At 47.9% G+C, this 17,459-nt stretch overlaps 2 protein-coding genes across 7 annotated transcripts in view; one reads left to right on the top strand and one right to left on the bottom strand.

The window, feature by feature from the left end:
* Positions 1-567: 567 nt before the first annotated feature.
* On the bottom strand, positions 568-15,084 carry CINP (cyclin dependent kinase 2 interacting protein). Its single transcript, XM_079914415.1, has 5 exons — positions 15,042-15,084; positions 11,587-11,755; positions 8,197-8,326; positions 2,423-2,552; positions 568-1,498 (listed from the first exon to the last, which is right to left on the bottom strand). The coding sequence occupies exons 1-5, from the start codon at positions 15,046-15,048 to the stop codon at positions 1,296-1,298; spliced, it is 639 nt and encodes a 212-aa protein (XP_079770541.1). The 5' UTR covers positions 15,049-15,084; the 3' UTR covers positions 568-1,295.
* Positions 15,085-15,170: 86 nt separating this feature from the next.
* Positions 15,171-17,459, top strand: part of TECPR2 (tectonin beta-propeller repeat containing 2) — a 95,397-nt gene continuing 93,108 nt past the window's right edge. For all 6 annotated transcript variants that reach the window (XM_079913194.1, XM_079913192.1, XM_079913191.1 and 3 more), the window contains exon 1: positions 15,171-15,302. The gene's annotated coding sequence lies outside the window, so the exon portion shown is untranslated. The remainder of the gene's footprint in view (positions 15,303-17,459) is intronic.

The following is a 17,459-nucleotide window of genomic DNA, read 5'->3' as shown; positions in this document are numbered from 1 at the left end:
GGCAGGGTGCCACTTTTGCCGAATGCTGACCAGGCGGTTTCCAGACAGCAGGACATCTGACAGGCTGCTTTTCTGATGGTTAGATTTTAATAAATACTGCAAAGGAAAGAGAAATTCTAAGACATGTTGCCTTTAAATGCTTTGGCTATGCCAACTTACACAGTGAGATATCCTTTCGCTCAAAATACATTCCCATCATATATAAAGTCTTTTATTTTGGGAATATTTTCTTTCTTTGCCTGGGATGCTAGAAGTTCAGTTTCATGAGGCTACAACCTGTATCACACAGCATGAAGTTTCTTAGATTTCTGTTTCTGGGGAGCAATGGCAGGACTGACCCTGGATATCTGGTTGCAAATATTGCCAAACTATAGGATTTATGCCCAGAGAATGACATGGAAGACACTTCACTTGGCCTGTCGCAGCCTCAGTACAAAAATAGGGGTAATGTTTTGGTAGCCAGTTTTCATTTCCATGATGCTGGTCTTTGCTCAGTGACTCTACGGTACTTTAAAGGTTAGTTGTGATTACAAAACTAATACGGTCCCACAGTTTAAACAATACGCAAAAATATTAAACCAGGGATTTTCTAAGTAAATGTAATCTATGTAAAATACACCTAATTTACAAAAACAAGATCACTTAGTCATTCTGTTGAGGAATTCATTTATTTCGGGCAGAAGTCTTCATAGTGACAAATTCACAGTAGGTGCAGATGACGCTGAGTGGTGGACGGCAGGCAGCAGCGATAACCGCAGAGAGCTGGTGAAATGATCAGGTCTGGAAGATCCTAAGGTCAGTGGGTGGCTGAGCCAGAGCACAGGTGAGATCCCAGGTTGCGACAGGGGCCGTGACCCCGGGGTGCGGCAGGGGCCGTGATTGGGGTGAGGCAGGGGCGTGATCCCGGGGTGCGGCAGGGGCCGTGACCCTGGCGTAAGGCAGGGGCCGTGATCCCGGGGTGCGGCAGGGGCCGTGATCCTGGGGTGCGGCAGGGGCCGTGACCCCGGCATAAGGCAGGGGCCGTGATTGGGGTGAGGCAGGGGCCATGATCCCGGGGTGCGGCGGGGGCGTGATCCCGGGGTGAGGCAGGGGCCGTGATCCCGGGGTGTGGCAGGGGCGTGATCCCGGGGTGCGGCAGGGGCCGTGACCCCGGCGTAAGGCAGGGGCCGTGATCCCGGGGTGCGGCAGGGGCGTGATCAGGGTGCGGCACAGGGCCCACCCGAAAGACCGTCCGCCGTGGGAGCTGCAGAAGCTGAGGTCCAGAGCCCGGAGGAGCGCGGAGCCGCACTGGGAGGTCACAGCGCTCGGTGCCCGGTTTCAAGCAGCATGCTTTCCAGAAGCAGCCTGCTGTCGCCCTCCACGTAGGGCTGGTGCAGCCACATGGACAGGTAGCTCAGGGCCAGGTCACGGTCGGCCGTGTGCGCCAGCTGCTCCACGACGGTGCGCTTCAGGCGGAGCTCCCGGCCGTACATGTCAGAGAGCTTGCGGGAGACCTCGTCTGAAAGGAACGCGAGCCGTCCTTGAACAGTGGCATTCAAGGGAGTACCCTTGACTAGGGACGACCCGCCACTTTTTTTTTTTGGCCACACCGCACAGCTTGCGGGACCTTAATTCCCAGACCAGGGATGGAACCCGCACCCTCTGAAGTGAAAGCACTGAGTCTTAACCACTGGACAGCCAGGGACTTTGCAAAGCTCCTCCTTAAAAGCTAGAGTCAGCGACAGCACAAGAGGAAGAAGGGCTCCAGCCAGTGCAGATTAGAATCAGATAACATGGTAAATAAGTGTCATGAAATTAAAAAGTACCTGTTACCTTTCCACTCGACTCTTAGGAACTGGCAATCATTATACATAGCAGATTGACCTCAAACTGACAATGTTCAATAAACACGTTACGTGAGGTGATTTTCTCCCTTATTTAAGCCTCAAAGCAACATCAAATAGCTTAGTCCTTCTTTTAAACTAATAAAGCAAAAACACAGCCCTTACCTCACAGCTTAGTTATGTAATGGAGTTTGTTTTCCCAGCGGTCCTCTTCCATGGGGTGGGCTGAAGTGACCCCCACCCCCCCGCCATGTACTTTTTAAATAAAACAAAGCAAAAACCCATCCTTCTTGAAAAACAAAAACGAGATTTCTGCCTCTACAGAGGAGGCAAAGTGCATTCTACCCGTTGGCCTTAAAGGGCTAATAATGGCAACTTGCTTCATGGGTCTCTAATTACATTTAATATTCTTTGCTGATTAGTGGGTAATTAAAGGCAAGAAGAAACACTCCTCTAAGATGTCCTCATCTCCTTCCTTCCCAATGGATCCTCTTCAATTGAATTTCAAAGCCTGTCAGCTTCTTAGAGGGCCAGATCTAAATGACACCAAATGCTCTCATAACCTACCCTTGAAAATCAACGCAGGAAGAACTACTTACAAAAATAGGCTGTGGGCCACGTGTGGAACAGGGGGGGCCGTTTTCTCTCCTCCCCATAATGGTAATCTTCTAGTTCACAAATCCCCTTGGTAGTGGAAGACAGCTTTTCCATTTTCATCTGTATTTTGGTCTGAAAAGATATTAATTTAGAATATGAGATTATTATTTGAAATCCTCTCTTAGATTCAATAACTCTAAGATTTCAAAGCTAAGAAATGTAAGTCTGCTGAGATCGTAAGTCCAGTGATCAACAACATTAACTCCATGTGCAGCAAATTTCCAGGGAGAAGGAGACTGACAGTTGCTACGATTTCACTAATTTGGATGACTTCAGTAATAAAGCCCACATCTCCAGTGCTGGAGAAGAGGAAGCTTGCTGGGTCCCGCTTCATTAAGTTTTCCAAACATCACTAATTTTTTAGCACCAAAGACCTGGAGGGGTGGCAAGGCAGGCTCTCGCTTTTATGGAATGAGAGGAGAAGGGGCATTAAATGAGCTCATTTCTGACTCTTTTTTAAAAAATTAATTAATTAATTAATCTTTGGCTGCACTGGGTCTTCGTGGCTGCGCGTGGGGGCTACTCTTCATTGCCGTGCGCGGACTGCTCATTGCAGTTGCTTCTCTTGTTGTGGAGCACGGGCTCTAGGTGCACCGGCTCTGTAGTTGTGGCTCGCGGGCTCTACAGCGCAGGCTCAGTAGTTGTGGCTCACGGGCTTAGTTGCTCCGTGGCATGTGGGATCTTCCTGGACACCAGGGATCAAACCCGTGTCCCCTGCCTTGGCAGGCGGATTCTTAACCACTGCACCAACCAGGGAAGTCCCTCATTTCTGACTCTTATGAACTGCCTTTGAGTTTAATGCCAAAAGCTCGGCCTCTGTGCACCAGTGTCGAGTCAAATCTTGGAGACAGAGTTTTGGGTGAAGCAGAAAAGAATAGCTTTATTGCTTTGCCAGGCAAAGGGGGACACAGCGGGCTCCTGCCCTGAAAAACTATGTGTCCCCAACCCGGGAGGATCTGATGAGGGGTTTTATAGCAACAGTTCAAGGGTGGGGTTGCTGATAAGATTCGAGTGTGTGTGGGGCCTGCACTCCTTTAATCTGGTCTCACCAATGGTCCTCTCCTAATCTTTCCCCCCCCCCCCACCCCGGTACGCAGGCCTCTCACTGTTGTGGCCTCTCCTGTTGCGGAGCACAGGCTCCGGACGCGCAGGCTCAGTGGCCATGGCTCACGGGCCCAGCCGCTCCGCGGCATGTGGGATTTTCCCGGACCGGGGCATGAACCCATGTCCCCTGCATTGGCAGGCGGACTCTCAACCACTGCGCCACCAGGGAAGCCCCTCTCCTAATCTTGATGAGCTTCTCGGGTCCCTTTAATCTCGCCTCAGGTGGTTTCTTGGCTGCTCTTGCTTTGCTCAGCAACTGTCTGAACCTGCCCTTTGGAACTCAGGGAAGGTCATGGAGGCTGGAGTCTTGTCTACAAACAAGAAACGGGGGACGGAAAGGCTTCCGTGCCCAGGAGCCCCACAGGGTCCTGCTCTGTTTCCAGTTTACTGAAACCTCTTTGAGGCTTGTTTCCTTGTTTATAAAATGGTAATAACGAAAGGCAGCCCTACACACTTCACACAGGAAGGAAGTGGTGAGGACGTGACGTGGACGGTGCCTCAGCGTACGCCAGGCTCTGTGCTGCGGCACAAAGTGGCTGCTTCCACGGGGTGTCGGGGGACTAAGTTAGTACTTGTGGAGCACCTGGTCAGAGCTACGTAAGGGTTTGTTAAGTAAAACAAATGGGTGAAGTAACAGAGATTCCAGATATCAGTAGCATGGGTCTACTAAGACCACAAGTCTAGGTCCTAAGTATGGAGTTAGCTTTATGTACCCAGGGGGTATAAGCAAAGATATATAAATCGTCAAAATCTTAATTCCTTGCACTTAGTCCTTCAACCACCCTCCAATTACATCTGAAGAGGCGTGCACTAAATTTAGCGAACATTAATTTTTAAAGGACTAGACTCCTTTTCCCAAATCTTTCCAGGTTCGATATGTCACTTGACCCAACCCCAAGAGGCAGGACTCATCATTTCCGTACCACAGGTGGGAAAATTCTCTAGGTTGCTGAGCTAGGGAAGCACGAGGCCAGGACTTGATAACACGCTTTCCGACCCCAAGTCTCTTGACACCCAATCCTGAGCTCTCTCCTCTGTCCTGCAGCAGCTCCACCTAATGCTAAGAAAAGCTGATAAAGGTCAGGAGAGCCAAGAAGATCCTGGAGGCTTGACACCACCGGGCCAGAGGTGCCAGCCGCATTCTGGGGCTCATTCATCAATGACGATACCAAAGTCTCACGCACGTGCAGCCCTAAAGTGACAGCAGCTGGACACGCTCTCGGCTCCACGTCCCCTCCCAAAGCCAACAGCCCACGCCTCGAGATGTTCGTCCAACTTAGGGACAAGGGTGCCTCCACCCTCTACCAATTTCAGATTCAAGACAAAGTCAAGTTCGGGAAACCATTCTCTCTAAAGGATGGAGGAAAATAGGAAAAATAATATCAGTATCCTTAAGGATCAACATTGGTTTTGAACCTAAGAATGTGAACTAATTCTCAAATCACTTTATTTTACTTTATATTTTGGCCGCGCTGTACGGCTTGCGGGATCTTAGTTCCCTGACCAGGGATCGAACCCAGACCCCCGGCAGTGAAAGTGCAGAGTCTTAACCACTGGACTGCCAGGGAAGTCCCTCAAACCACTTTAAAATAGAATAAATTCACTGGAGCAGAACTTTGGGGCCTGACAACTAGCACCCATGGTCAGCCCAGGCTTTGTCTGAAGACCTTGGGAATGCAGGTCACTATGGGCACGCAGTCACCTAAAACCTTGCAGCCACTTTCAGCTGCCCTGCCAGGCCACACCCCCTCACCCTGGACCCGTGCTGTGGGTAGAGGGACCAGGGCCAGGACGTGTCACCTGTTACTGCTCAGTCCATCAAGCCACTGGCTGGATGTTCTGGACCTTGACTCTACCTCCTAACATCCTCCCAGGCCGTCCCTCCTCCGTGCGGGTCAGCGGGACTGAGGAAGGGGTCCCATGGTACCAGACAGCCACTTAAGAATGGGGAGAGCCAAGGATGGCCAAGTAAAACCAGTCAGTCATTCCTGACATGCCTGAAATGGAAGGCAAAATACCTCTTCCCCCTCGTCCCGCGCAGGCGCTCTTCCCTAACGAGGTGTGCATAGGTACAGAGTTATAAATGAGGACTTGTGAACTAAAGAAAGCCAAATGGCATTTAGAAACAAAATCCTTCCCAGGGTTTTCACATTTTATAAAAGTCACATTAGTATATGTCAAAAATGTTTCTCATTTTAACCCAGTTTGGGGATTCTGTGAAATGTTTTTTTTTTTTTTTGCGGTATGCGGGCCTTTCACTGTTGTGGCCTCTCCTGTTGCAGAGCACAGGCTCCGGACGCACAGGCTCCAGACGCGCAGGCTCAGCGGCCATGGCTCACGGGCCCAGCCGCTCCGCGTCATGTGGGATCTTCCCGGACTGGGGCACGAACCCGTGTCCCCTGCAACGGCAGGCACACTCTCAACCACTGTGCCACCGGGGAAGCCCTCTGTGAAGTGTTTTATGCCAGAAAGGAAGATGGAAGGTCAAGGATGAAGAGGTTCTGGTGGGAGTGTTGCCACATCTAACAACAAATGACCGAGCCCAGCATCGTGTGTTTAACTTTGTTGGCTATTTAAAGTATTTCAGTATACACAGGGAACTATATTCAATATCCCGTAACAAACCATAATGGAAAAGGATATGAGAAAGAATATGTATTTATATGTCTAACTGAATCACTTTGCTGTACACCAGAAACACAACATTGGAAATCAACTATACTTCAGTGAAACAACAACAACAAAAACTGACAATTAAAAGCTAAGTGTGGGACTTCCCTGGTGGCGCAGTTGTTAAGAATCTGCCTGCCAATGCAGGGGACACGGGTTCGAGCCCTGGTCCAGAAAGATCCCACATGCCACGGAGCAACTAAGCCCATGTGCCACAACTATTGAGCCTGCGCTCTAGAGCCCACGAGCCACAACTACTGAAGCCCGTGCACCTAGAGCCCGTGCTCTGCAACAAGAGAAGCCACTGCAATGAGAGGCCCACGCACCACAAGGAAGAGTAGCCCCCACTCGCCGCAACTAGAGAAAGCCTGTGCGCAGCAACAAAGACCCAAAGCAGCCAAAAATAAATTAATTAATTAATTTTAAAAAAAGCTAAGTGTGACCAGGAAATAAATAAATAAAATATTTCAATATAGGAACTTAGCCATTCAGTTTCTTCTCTTTCAAACAATATGTGTGCCCATGCTTGGTCCAAACAAAACCACTTGCCATAATCAAATGGGTTAATTTGGGGAAAAAACATACATGTGGTCAGTTTTCAATTGGGTCATTCTGGAAATTTTGATTGATTACTCTGCCTGTGTTAATTCTCTACTGGTCCAGAAGTCTAGGTCTAGAACTCAACTACTGGAGGCACAGCTGTGAACCTGGAGATAAAACAAAGAAAACACCAAGCTCACACACCTTATCCTCCAGCCTTCCCGTGAGTGGGGCTTAAAACAAAGTGACTGATGACCCAGGCCTGTCTTGTTCCTGCCTGAGCACCAGGTGGAGAGCCTGGGCAGGGGGAGCAAGTGTTCCTTATCACAGCACAACCCACAGGCAGCATCACAAAACAGACGGGACGACTACAAAAACGTAATCATTTATTTAGAGGAGACAAATAGCCCCATACAGGGCAAGATATCTTGAAGACAATATTGCATTTCAAGCAAACAAAAGGCTAAATCACCAAAATGTTCTCAATGCACTATTTACTTTTCTCATTTTAATGTTTCAGAAACCATTACATCTTACAATGGATGTGATGTTTAAAAGGGCAGTGCTTCTTTCCTGAAAAACTCTTAAACCTATCGTCTGCCTCATAATACGTGGGACCCTAACTTTGAATAAGTGGTATCTTGAAGAAATACAATTATATTTGACATATTCTGTTTAAAAAGGCAAGGAAGCATGTAAAACATTAGAAACATTTCCATCAAGAAAGGTTAAACTATACAGACTTTCTATGTTTGTGGGAAGCTTTAGTTAGTTAGTTCAAAGATGTGCAAAACCTTATCCCTGTGTCTGGTTGAGATGAGGTGTTTCGTGCACATGTGGTGGCCAGCATGGTGGGTACTGACATCCAGACTTTAAACAAACATATAAGAGCATCTCTTATGTGCGAGATCAAGGCTCACAGGCCCAATGCAGCTCAAAGCCTATTTCTGTGTGTCCCTTGAGCTAAGAATGGGTTTTACATTTTTAAGTGGTTGAAAAAAAAAAATCAAAAGCAGAATATTTTGTGACATGTGAAAATTATCTGAAATGCAAAGTTCAGCATCCATAAATAGAGTTTTACGGGAACACAGCCGCACCCACTCGCCTCTGTACTGTCGATGAGTAGACGTGAGAGTGCCTGCCGGGTCCCCAAAGCCTGACACACTTCCTGTGGAGCCTGGGAGTGGGTGAAATTGCCCTGGCAACATGCAGAACCAAAAGAACCAAGGTGTAGGACAGCCTCTTGGGAAACAAGATTTATGGGACACGTAGAGCGAGAGAGACAAATGGAGGAGGTTGAGGAAGGAAAAACGAAAGCTTGGTGAAGGAAAGCACGACCAACCACGTGGAATGCTGCACAGTGCTTGTGCACACGCGACACCCGAGGATCCCTGCACCTTACCAAAGCATCCAGGGTGGTCTGCAGCCCCTCGCACAGCATCTCGAGCTCCCTGCTGTATTCTGGGTGCTCCTTTTCTGCATTTTCATCAGAAGCCAGGCTGCTGCTCTCTAATCCTATCGTGTCTTTGCTCCTGGACAAGATGGAAAAGAGTGGGAACAAAATACACTCCACAGGCTCGCTTCATTTCGTTGTGATGAACCCTCGAAAACTCAATATCCATGTACTTAGGTCATCATCGACTTTTTCCATTGGCGTCGTTTCACGTCATCACATTTACATGTTATTTACATATACAACGAATATGTCCATCCGCTACTCAATTCTGCCCTAGAACAAGTCAATTCAATCCAGCCCTGTGGCATCCTAAGGGGGTAAGACACGGATCATTTCCTCAGAGTCCACCAGCTAGGAATGCGTTTTGTAAACGGAAGGCTGTGACCCACAGCACCTGAAATAAATCTAGCGGGGCCACAATCAACAATTAAGGAACAAAATTAGGGACTTCCCTGGTGGTTCAGTGGTTAAAACTCTGCGCTTCCACTGCAGGGGACATGGGTTGGATCCCTGGTTGGGGAACTAAGATCCCACATGCCGTGCAGCATGGCCAAAAAAAAAGAAATTTAAGGAAAAAAATTAAACATTAGAATAGAAAATATCAGAGAGCATCTTATGCAGTAAGGTAAGAACTGTTTCATAGAACTTGCTAAGCAGGAAAAGGCGGCAGAGGGCCGACGTGTGTGATATGTTTGAAAGAACTGGAAAGAGCCAGGGACCCAGGCCAGAAAGTTAAGACTCTAGACTCTGGCCAGTAGACAAAGATATACAAATATATAATTACAACTTTGAGAAATTAAAACTACACATATATAGATCCATACTCATGTTTCTCTTCAGATCATATAAATCTTTCGCATTTTGCTAAAGATTCTCGTGGGTAGGAACAAGCTTGAGTCTTGCTTAAATTTTTTGAGGCCTTGCATAAGCAAAGCTGATTAAAAAAAACAAAAACATATATATAGGAAAGTGCAAGAACAGTAAAGCAAATCTTCCAATTAGAATTGGCAACTGTCAACAGTTTTTTTCCATAACCCCTTTCTTTTTTTTTTAACATCTTTATTGGAGTAATTGCTTTACAATGGTGTGTTAGTTTCTGCTTTACAACAAAGTGAATCACTTATACATATACATATGTTCCCATATCTCTTCCCTCTTGCGTCTCCCTCCCTCCCACCCTCCCTATCCCACCCCTCTAGGTGGTCACAAACCACCTAGCTGATCTCCCTGTGCCATGCGGCTGCTTCCCACTAGCTATCCACCCTACGTTTGGTAGTGTATATATGTCCATGCCACTCTCTTACTTTATCACAGCTTACCCTTCCCCCTCCCCATATCCTCAAGTCCATGCTCTAGTAGGTCTGTGTCTTTATTCCCGTCCTACCCCTAGGCTCTTCATGACATTTTTTTTCCCTTATATTCCATGTATGTGTTAGCATACGGTATTTGTCTTTCTCTTTCTGACTTACTTCACTCTGTATGACAGTCTCTAGGTCCATCCACCTCACTACAATTAACTCAATTTCGTTTCTTTTTATGGCTGAGTAATATTCCATTGTATATATGTGCCACATCTTCTTTATCCATTCATCTGTTGATGGACACTTAGGTTGCTTCCATGTCCTGGCTATTGTAAATAGAGCTGCAGTGAACATTGTGGTACATGACTCTTTTTGAATTATGGTTTTCTCAGGGTATATGCCCAGTAGTGGGATTGCTGGGTCGTATGGTAGTTCTATTTGTAGTTTTTTAAGGAACCTCCATACTGTTCTCCATAGTGGCTGTATCAATTTACATTCCTGCCAACAGTGCAAGAGGGTTCCCTTTTCTCCACACCTTCTCCAGCATTTATTGTTTCTAGATTTTTTGATGATGGCCATTCTGACCGGTGTGAGATGATATCTCATTGTAGTTTTGATTTGCATTTCTCTAATGATTGATGATGTTGAGCATCCTTTCATGTGTTTGTTGGCCATCTGTACTCCTTTGTCTTTTTAGAAGAACTTGCTAAGGGAAAACATGCTCTTGTGTGTCTCCTCTGCTCTGAATACCCCTCTCTACTTCCGACACCTGGTCATCAAAGGGAGGGGGGCGCCTCTCCACACCAAGCAATTCTCAGGTTCTCCAGACACCAGCTGGGTGTCTTACAGTGTAACGCAATCCTGATGCTATCTATCAGAGACAGCATCAGATCCCACAGGTTAAGGGCTCTGTCCCACAAGACTGTCCCCGTCTTAACTTCAGACACCAATCACAAGTTCAGGTTGTTACCTGTGCTTAGGACGGACCAGCTGTCAATTGGAAGTTCCCACGACCCCCTCCTTGGGTTCAATTAATTTGCTAGACCAGCTCACAGGACTCAGGAAAACAGTTTACTTTCTGGACTACTGGTTTATTACAGAGGATATTAAAGGAGACCAATATCCTTTATTCGTGTCCTTTATTCATATACCTGTAGACAAGAGGTACTCAAGGCAAGGTCTGGAAGGTTGAGCAAAGGAGCTCCTGTCCCTGAGGAGTCTGGGGTACATTTCCCTTCAGGCACATGGAAGCGTTCTGGTTCCCCAACCCAGAAGCTCTCCAAACCCCCGTCCTTTTAGGTTTTTACGGAGGCTTCGTTATGAAGGCATGATTGATTAAATGATTGGCCATCGGTGATTAATTCAACTTCTAGCCCTTCTCACCTCCCTAGAGGTGAGGTAAGGGGGTGGGGCTGATTGTGCCAACTCTAGTCACGTGGTTACTGCCTCCCTCCTTAGGGTTTTCCAGAAGCCCCCTCATTAACACGAACTCAGGTGTGGTAGAAAGGGGTTTGTTATGGTAACAAGAGACTCCTTTCCCCTTTACCACTCTGGAGCTAGTCCAGGAACTGGAGAACAAAAGAAGAAATCTCAGCCTAACTAAAGATTCTCCCACTGCTCATGTCCCTAAGGAAATTATAAGGGTTTTAAGAGCCGTGTGTCAGGAAGGGACAAAGACGAAACATATATTTTTTTTTTACTATAAATCACAATACCACAGAAATAAAATGCAGCATTATGAAGTGATACTTCTTCCTAGAAGATACCAGTGTCATGAATTGAGTCTGTATCCTTCTAATCCGTTTTTATAATTTTATATACAGATGTAACCATGGACAATTTATAGTATAATTTTGCATTTAAAATGTACACACACAGTTCATAGTTGCATGCATTATTTTATCACTTGCTTTTTCGCTTTATATAATTTATCCATGTTCCTAGAGACTACCCTTCCCATTCTAAAAGACTGCCATGAAATTTCTGCCCAATCATTAAGGGTGAAGCACACAGAGCACACTTTGTAGGTACTTACAATAAACTGATTTTCAGGTTGGCAATATTATTTGCAGTAGCAAAACCTCCATCATTGAGGGTTTCCCATTTCAGGATTAAATTATGCCAATCAGCTGCATTGTCCTTAATTTTCCTTGCACTGACAGATAAGACAGGTTTTCTGGGCGTTGCACTTCCAAGAGTCTTTGCTGATAGGGAGCAAAAGAAACATAATATTATGAAATTCATGATCACGGTTGGGGGGAAAACCCAAACTGTTCTAATTTGCAACCGTAAAACTATCGGCAACACTACATCCACTGAACAAAACACGTAGTGTTAATGAAGACGTGTGGATGAATGTGAAAGTCGCTGCAACAAGACAAAACAGAATTGTTTTTACGTTTTTAGGTCTCACCAGATATACAAATCCTCTCGAAGCTTAACGGCTCCACAAAGTTTTACCCCGAACACTCTGACCACTTTCAAAGGTTGGGAAGGAGGTGGAACTGTGACTTTCCGCCGCGAGGCTCCGATGCCCCTGCCTTACCGCGCCCGTTCTCCAGTCTCTGGAACTTTGATACCTGACGTTTGCTCAGAGCTTTGTGGGTCACCAGAGCTCACCACTCCAACACACTGACAAGCTGAACCCCGGAGATGCGGTGATGATCTCCACGCTAGGAATGCAGGAGGAGGTCCAAAGTCCTTCAGGACCCGGCTACTTCTCTGCCTCAACACTCACCTCAACCCCGACCTTGAAGCCCCTCGATCTCTAGCTAAAGTCAACTACTGGCAGCTCTTGAAAAGTCCTTTGCATGTGCAGTTCTCTCTGCTAGAAAGCTCTTTCCTTCCTCGGGCTAACGCTGCCCATACCCCAGGATTCACCCAGATCCCAGTTCCTGTGGGAAGCAACACCCAGACCACTCAGGCTGTTTGGGCCCTCCCAGCCCTCCTGTGCCCTCTCTTCTTCTCTACTTAGAATCCTTCAAAGGCGTCTCATGGCCCACAGGATAAGGTCCAAATTCTGAGAGAGGCCCCTTAAGGAATCCAGGACGCACAATGGCAGTATAGTTTGGAGTCTAGACTCTGAAGACCAGAATGACTGGGTTTGAATCCCAGCTCTGTCACTGCCAGTTGTACAATCTTGGGTTAAGTTAGTTAACCTCTCAGAGCCTCAAAGTGCCTATCTGTAAAATGGGGATAAAATATATCTACTACAAAGAGTTGATGTGAAGATCAGATAATATATATGAAGCTAGGAGTTCCTTGGCAGTTCAGTGGTTAGGACTCCACGCTTCCACTGCAGGGGGAGCGGGTTCGATCCTTGGTCGGGAAACTAAGATCCCACACGCCACACAGCACGGCCAAAAAAATCCCCAAATAAAACATATACATATGTGTAAAGCTGTGAGGGTGTGAGGGCCTGGCACATGGCAAGTATCCAGCATAGGATGTATTACCACAAGGGCCTCTCCAACGTGTTTTTCCCACTGCCACCAAGCAGTAAATTCAATGCTGACGCTATCTATCTGGAGACAGCATCAGATTCCACAAGTTAATGACTCAGTCCTGTTAAGACTCCTCCCCCACCTCCACTTTAGACATCTGTCTCAAGTCCAGGTTGTCACCTGTGCTCCTGACCTACCAGCTATAGGTCGGAGGTTCCAAAGACCCCCCTCCCTAGGGTTTGATTAATTTGCTAGAGTGGCTCACAGAAAACTCAGGAAAACATTTTACTTACTAGATTACTAGAAAGAGCCAGATGGAAGAGATGCATAGGGTAACGTACGTGGGCAGGGGTACAGAGCTGACAAGCTCTCTCCAAGTGCCACTCTCCCTGCGCCTCCACCTGTTCACCAACCTGGAAGCTCTCACAACCCTTTGCTTTTGTTTTTTTATGGAGGCTTCATTACATGGGCAGGATTGATTAAATGACTGACCATTGGTGACTGATTTAACCTCCAGCCTCTCTTGCCTTGTTGGAGATGGGGCTTTGGTGGGGTGGGACTGAAAGTTCCAACTCTCTAATCACATGGTTGGTTCCCCTGACAACCAGCCCCCATCCTTACGTTACCTAGGAGCTCCTCTTTTAAATATCATATTGATTTTTCATTCACTCTTTACTTATACAACTAACCAATATTCGCCAAGTGCCTACATTATGCCAGCTGTGGGGGCTGAAGTGACTAAATTAGATAGACCAGGACCATTTTCATTGAACTTACTTTCCAAAGATGAGGTGGATAACAGACAATTAGATGATCATCAGTTTAGATCATAAGTGCCACAAAATAAAACAGGGTCTTGTGTTAGCGTGAACCCCTGAGACGTTGTCATTTAGGCTGAAACCTGAATGATGAGAAGTCAACAGCAGAGGCCCTAAGGTGAGAATGAGCTTGGTGAGTGTGAAAAAAGAACAAGACCAGTGTGGCTAGAATGAAATGGAGAGAGAGGAGACAGTCAGACAGCTAGAAACTTATAGTCCAAGATAATAAGTTTGGATTTATTCCAAGTCAATGGAAAGCAAACAGTAAGCTTTGAGTTGGGAAGTGACATGATCTGATGTAGGTTTTTCGAAAGTCACTTCCACAAAGAAGTCCTCCTAGATCCACAGGTTGGGTAAGGACTCACTGCACTATATATCTGGAACACGCTGTACTTCATTCAGCTTCATTCATGACACTCACCAGTGTAGTGTATTTGCGTGTTTAATGTCTAGTACATTCCTTGATAGACTGTTAAGTTCCACCAGAGTAGGGACTAAGACTGTCTTGGTCCCTCTCGTAATCTCAGCACGTAGTAGGTGCTGACTAGAATGTGTTAAACGGAAGAAAAGCTCTTACCACCTGTACTATAATCTTCTAAGGGTTTCCCTCCGCCAGTAGGGGCTCCTTGCGGGCGAGGACCACGTGTGATTCATCGTGTCTGACCCATACCCAGCACATATTTAGGAACCAAAACCAATATTCTGACTTCAAGAAACTCACAGTCTAGCTGGGAAAGAGATCAGCTATCAATCACAGGGCAGGGCAGTAGCATAGTGACTACGTTACTTATCCCCTCCGAGCCTCGACTCCCCACCTGTTGACGTTACTTCATGGGATCGCTGTGCGCCTCAAACGAGCTGATCCACTGAAAGTACTTAGAACACGACTTGGCGCACAGTGAGTGCTCGCTGAATGATAGCTTTTATTACAAGCAGAAAGCTCTGTAGCCGGGAATTCTGAGGGGAGTTCAGGGAAAGTGCTCCGCTGGTGCTAATTTATAACGACAATTACAATTTGAGTGTCAGGATCTGCTAACACTCCTTTGCATCATCTCGTTCTACACATGAAAAAATCGAGGCTCGGCAAAACTGACTCCCGGGCTGACCGCAGAGCCTGATCGGGGCCAGCGGGCTGGGCTGGGGCAAGGGACGGACCGCCATTCAGCCCGAAGATCAAACTATAACAATGGTACCCTCCCTGCCTGGGGGAGCTTGCCCTTCTCACGCACCTTCCATGCTGGCTGCAGAGATCCCAGGAAAGAGACCCGGAGCCCCGCCCACGCACGCCGGAAGTCCTATACGTCACTTCCGTCCCGCCCACCGCCTCCTGAGGCTCTGCCGCTCTAGCCGCCGGCGGAGCCAGCTGCCGCTCGTCGGTGCCGGCCCCGTTGCCCAGGGAACGGGTTCCCGGCAGTCCCCGCGGCTCGGAGTTCATCCCCGCCTCCTCCGGCCCGGCCGGGCCGAAGAGTCCGGAGGGGCTGCAGCGGGAGGTGAGTCCCGCGACGCCGCCCGCGACGCCGCCCGCGACGCCGCCCGCGACGCCGCCCGCCCCACCGCCCGGCCCCGCGCCCCTCCCTCGGCCTTCCCGCCGCCGCTCACGCAGCCCCTGGGCCACTCTCCCTCGCCTCAGGGTCTCATTGCCCATTTCCCTCCCTTTCCCGGACTCCGTCTCGCCCGTGCCGGACCGCCGAGGCCGAATGCCATGGCACACGAAGCGCCGGGCTCCGTGCCCGGCAGAAGCTGTCAGTCCGCCGAGGGAGTGGTCGTCGCCCACCTCTCCTGGGCGCCGCGGGTCGGCCGACGCCTCCCGCGGGCCCTCCGCCCCAAGCGACCCGGCTCGCTCGCCCCTCCCCTTCCGCGCTTTCCCTCCCCTGTGCCGCACCCTGGCATCCCCTTTGCGCCGCGGGCCCGAGGCGCCGAGCTCCGTGGTCTTACGATTGACGCTGCGTCTTATCCCCCGACCCTCTCAGTCCCCGTCCCTTCATCCGCCCACCAGCGCCTGGCACCACGCCTTGGCATGTACCCAGTAGGTGCTCAGTAAGTGTTCGTTAAATGGATAAATGAACGACTCGTCTCCCAGTCCTGCCTTAAGGCCTCAGAGGCAGAATAGTGAGTGCAGGTTGAAGAGTGGGGTACCCTCGAGTCAGACCCGGCTCACAGCGCTGCCCCTTCCTAGCTGTGTGCTCAGGGCAAGTGATGTCTCGCTAAACTTCAGGTTCATCATCAGTAAAGTAGGGATGGTAATAGTTTCTAGCTCTGGCTTGGTGGAAGGATTAAATGGGTCAGTGCGTGTGAATTGCTCAGCACGGTGCCTGGCACGCGGTCCATTTCAATAAAGGCTAGCCCCTGCTCTCCTTACCCACATACCCTACTTCCTTTTCTCTTCCCTTCCCTTTGTTCTTCCTCACTTTCTCGCTGAGATTCAGGAATTTTATTCTGTTCTGTTGCTTCTGTTAACATTTGTAGGCAGAGTGTGGGGTACCAGCATGCATGCACCTTTGCCTTACCTGCTGGAGTGATAAGTTGCCCTTGGGGTTAACTTCCTCCTTGTAGCCAAGGTCTTGAGAACTTTAAGGAAAGGAGTTCTGGAAATCCCCAAACCCAGATCCCAGCATGGGCAGGATCTGGGAATAACGCCACTGCAGCCCTTGTGGTCACCAGTGACTCCTGCAAGGAGCTGCAAGGCATTTTGTACTTTCTCTCACCCAGCTACAATGTACCTTGACAAAGCTCTGACCTTGCTTTTTTTTTTTTTTTCCCAACATCTCTTGTTGGTTCATTCAGCAGATAGTTATTTGGGGCCTGTTGTATGCCAGCCACATACCAGCTTCTAGGGATGCTGTGGTGGACCAGACAGACCCAGTCCCTGCCCTCAGGGAGCTTTCAAACTTGAGAACCAGCAGGCATAGATACAGGGGATGCTCTATTTGAGTTTTCAGGACTGGCTTGGAGACTGGTGGTGGGATAAGGAAAGTCCTCTCCTGAAGGAGTGACTAGTAAGCAGCTTTTGTTAGGTTTAAGTTATTTTGTTGTCACATTGTCTTTTTCAATAGAAGATTGGCTCCTACTGGATTTGTTTTCAGTTTTCTCTTAGAGAAATTACACTTCACGTTTGAGGAAGGTCTCATTTCTTATTAGCTTGTATGTAGTTTGAACAAAATAGCTCCTAGAACTTAATGAGGAAAAAGGGAAGGAAACAGGCGTCAGGCAGAGCAGTTAATTAAACTTAGAATAAGTGAAGAACAGATGAGGAAACTGTTGCACACATAATGAAGACAAGCTTCGGAGTCAAGCATGGAGAGATTTCTAGATATAGTGGAGCTCAAGGAGCTTGATAGAATCCAGAGGGAGTAGTTGATGGCTCTGTGAACTGCTGAGGTGGAAGTGAGCTGTTGTTCCAAGTGTGTGTCAATTTTAAATGAACGTATTCTTTGGATCCAGACATAAGAGACCAGTGAATTTTTGCATAATCATGGACGTAACTGAGGTAGAGTGGCTTTATATTTTGTTCTGTCATACTTGGGGAATTCTGGCACAGTGTTTTGAGGGAGATTAATTCAACAAATATGTGTTGAGCGTTGATTGTACCACACTCCCTATTGGTCTTTTGAAGCCGCTGCAAATTTGTGGATGAACAGGATGTAGAT

This window comes from Stenella coeruleoalba, assembly GCF_951394435.1.
Source record: "Stenella coeruleoalba genome assembly, chromosome: 2".
Lineage (NCBI taxonomy): Eukaryota > Metazoa > Chordata > Mammalia > Artiodactyla > Delphinidae > Stenella > Stenella coeruleoalba.
The sequence above is the reverse complement of the archived record's forward strand: the minus strand, read 5'-3'. Positions and strand labels throughout refer to the sequence as shown.

Coding starts and splice junctions, on each gene's coding strand:
- CINP (XM_079914415.1), bottom strand. Junction 8,327..11,586: donor AACCTGAAAATCAGTTTATT/GTAAGTACCTAC, acceptor CATCTTGTCCAG/GAGCAAAGACACGATAGGAT. Junction 1,499..2,422: donor GTGGCCCACAGCCTATTTTT/GTAAGTAGTTCT, acceptor CGTTCCTTTCAG/ACGAGGTCTCCCGCAAGCTC.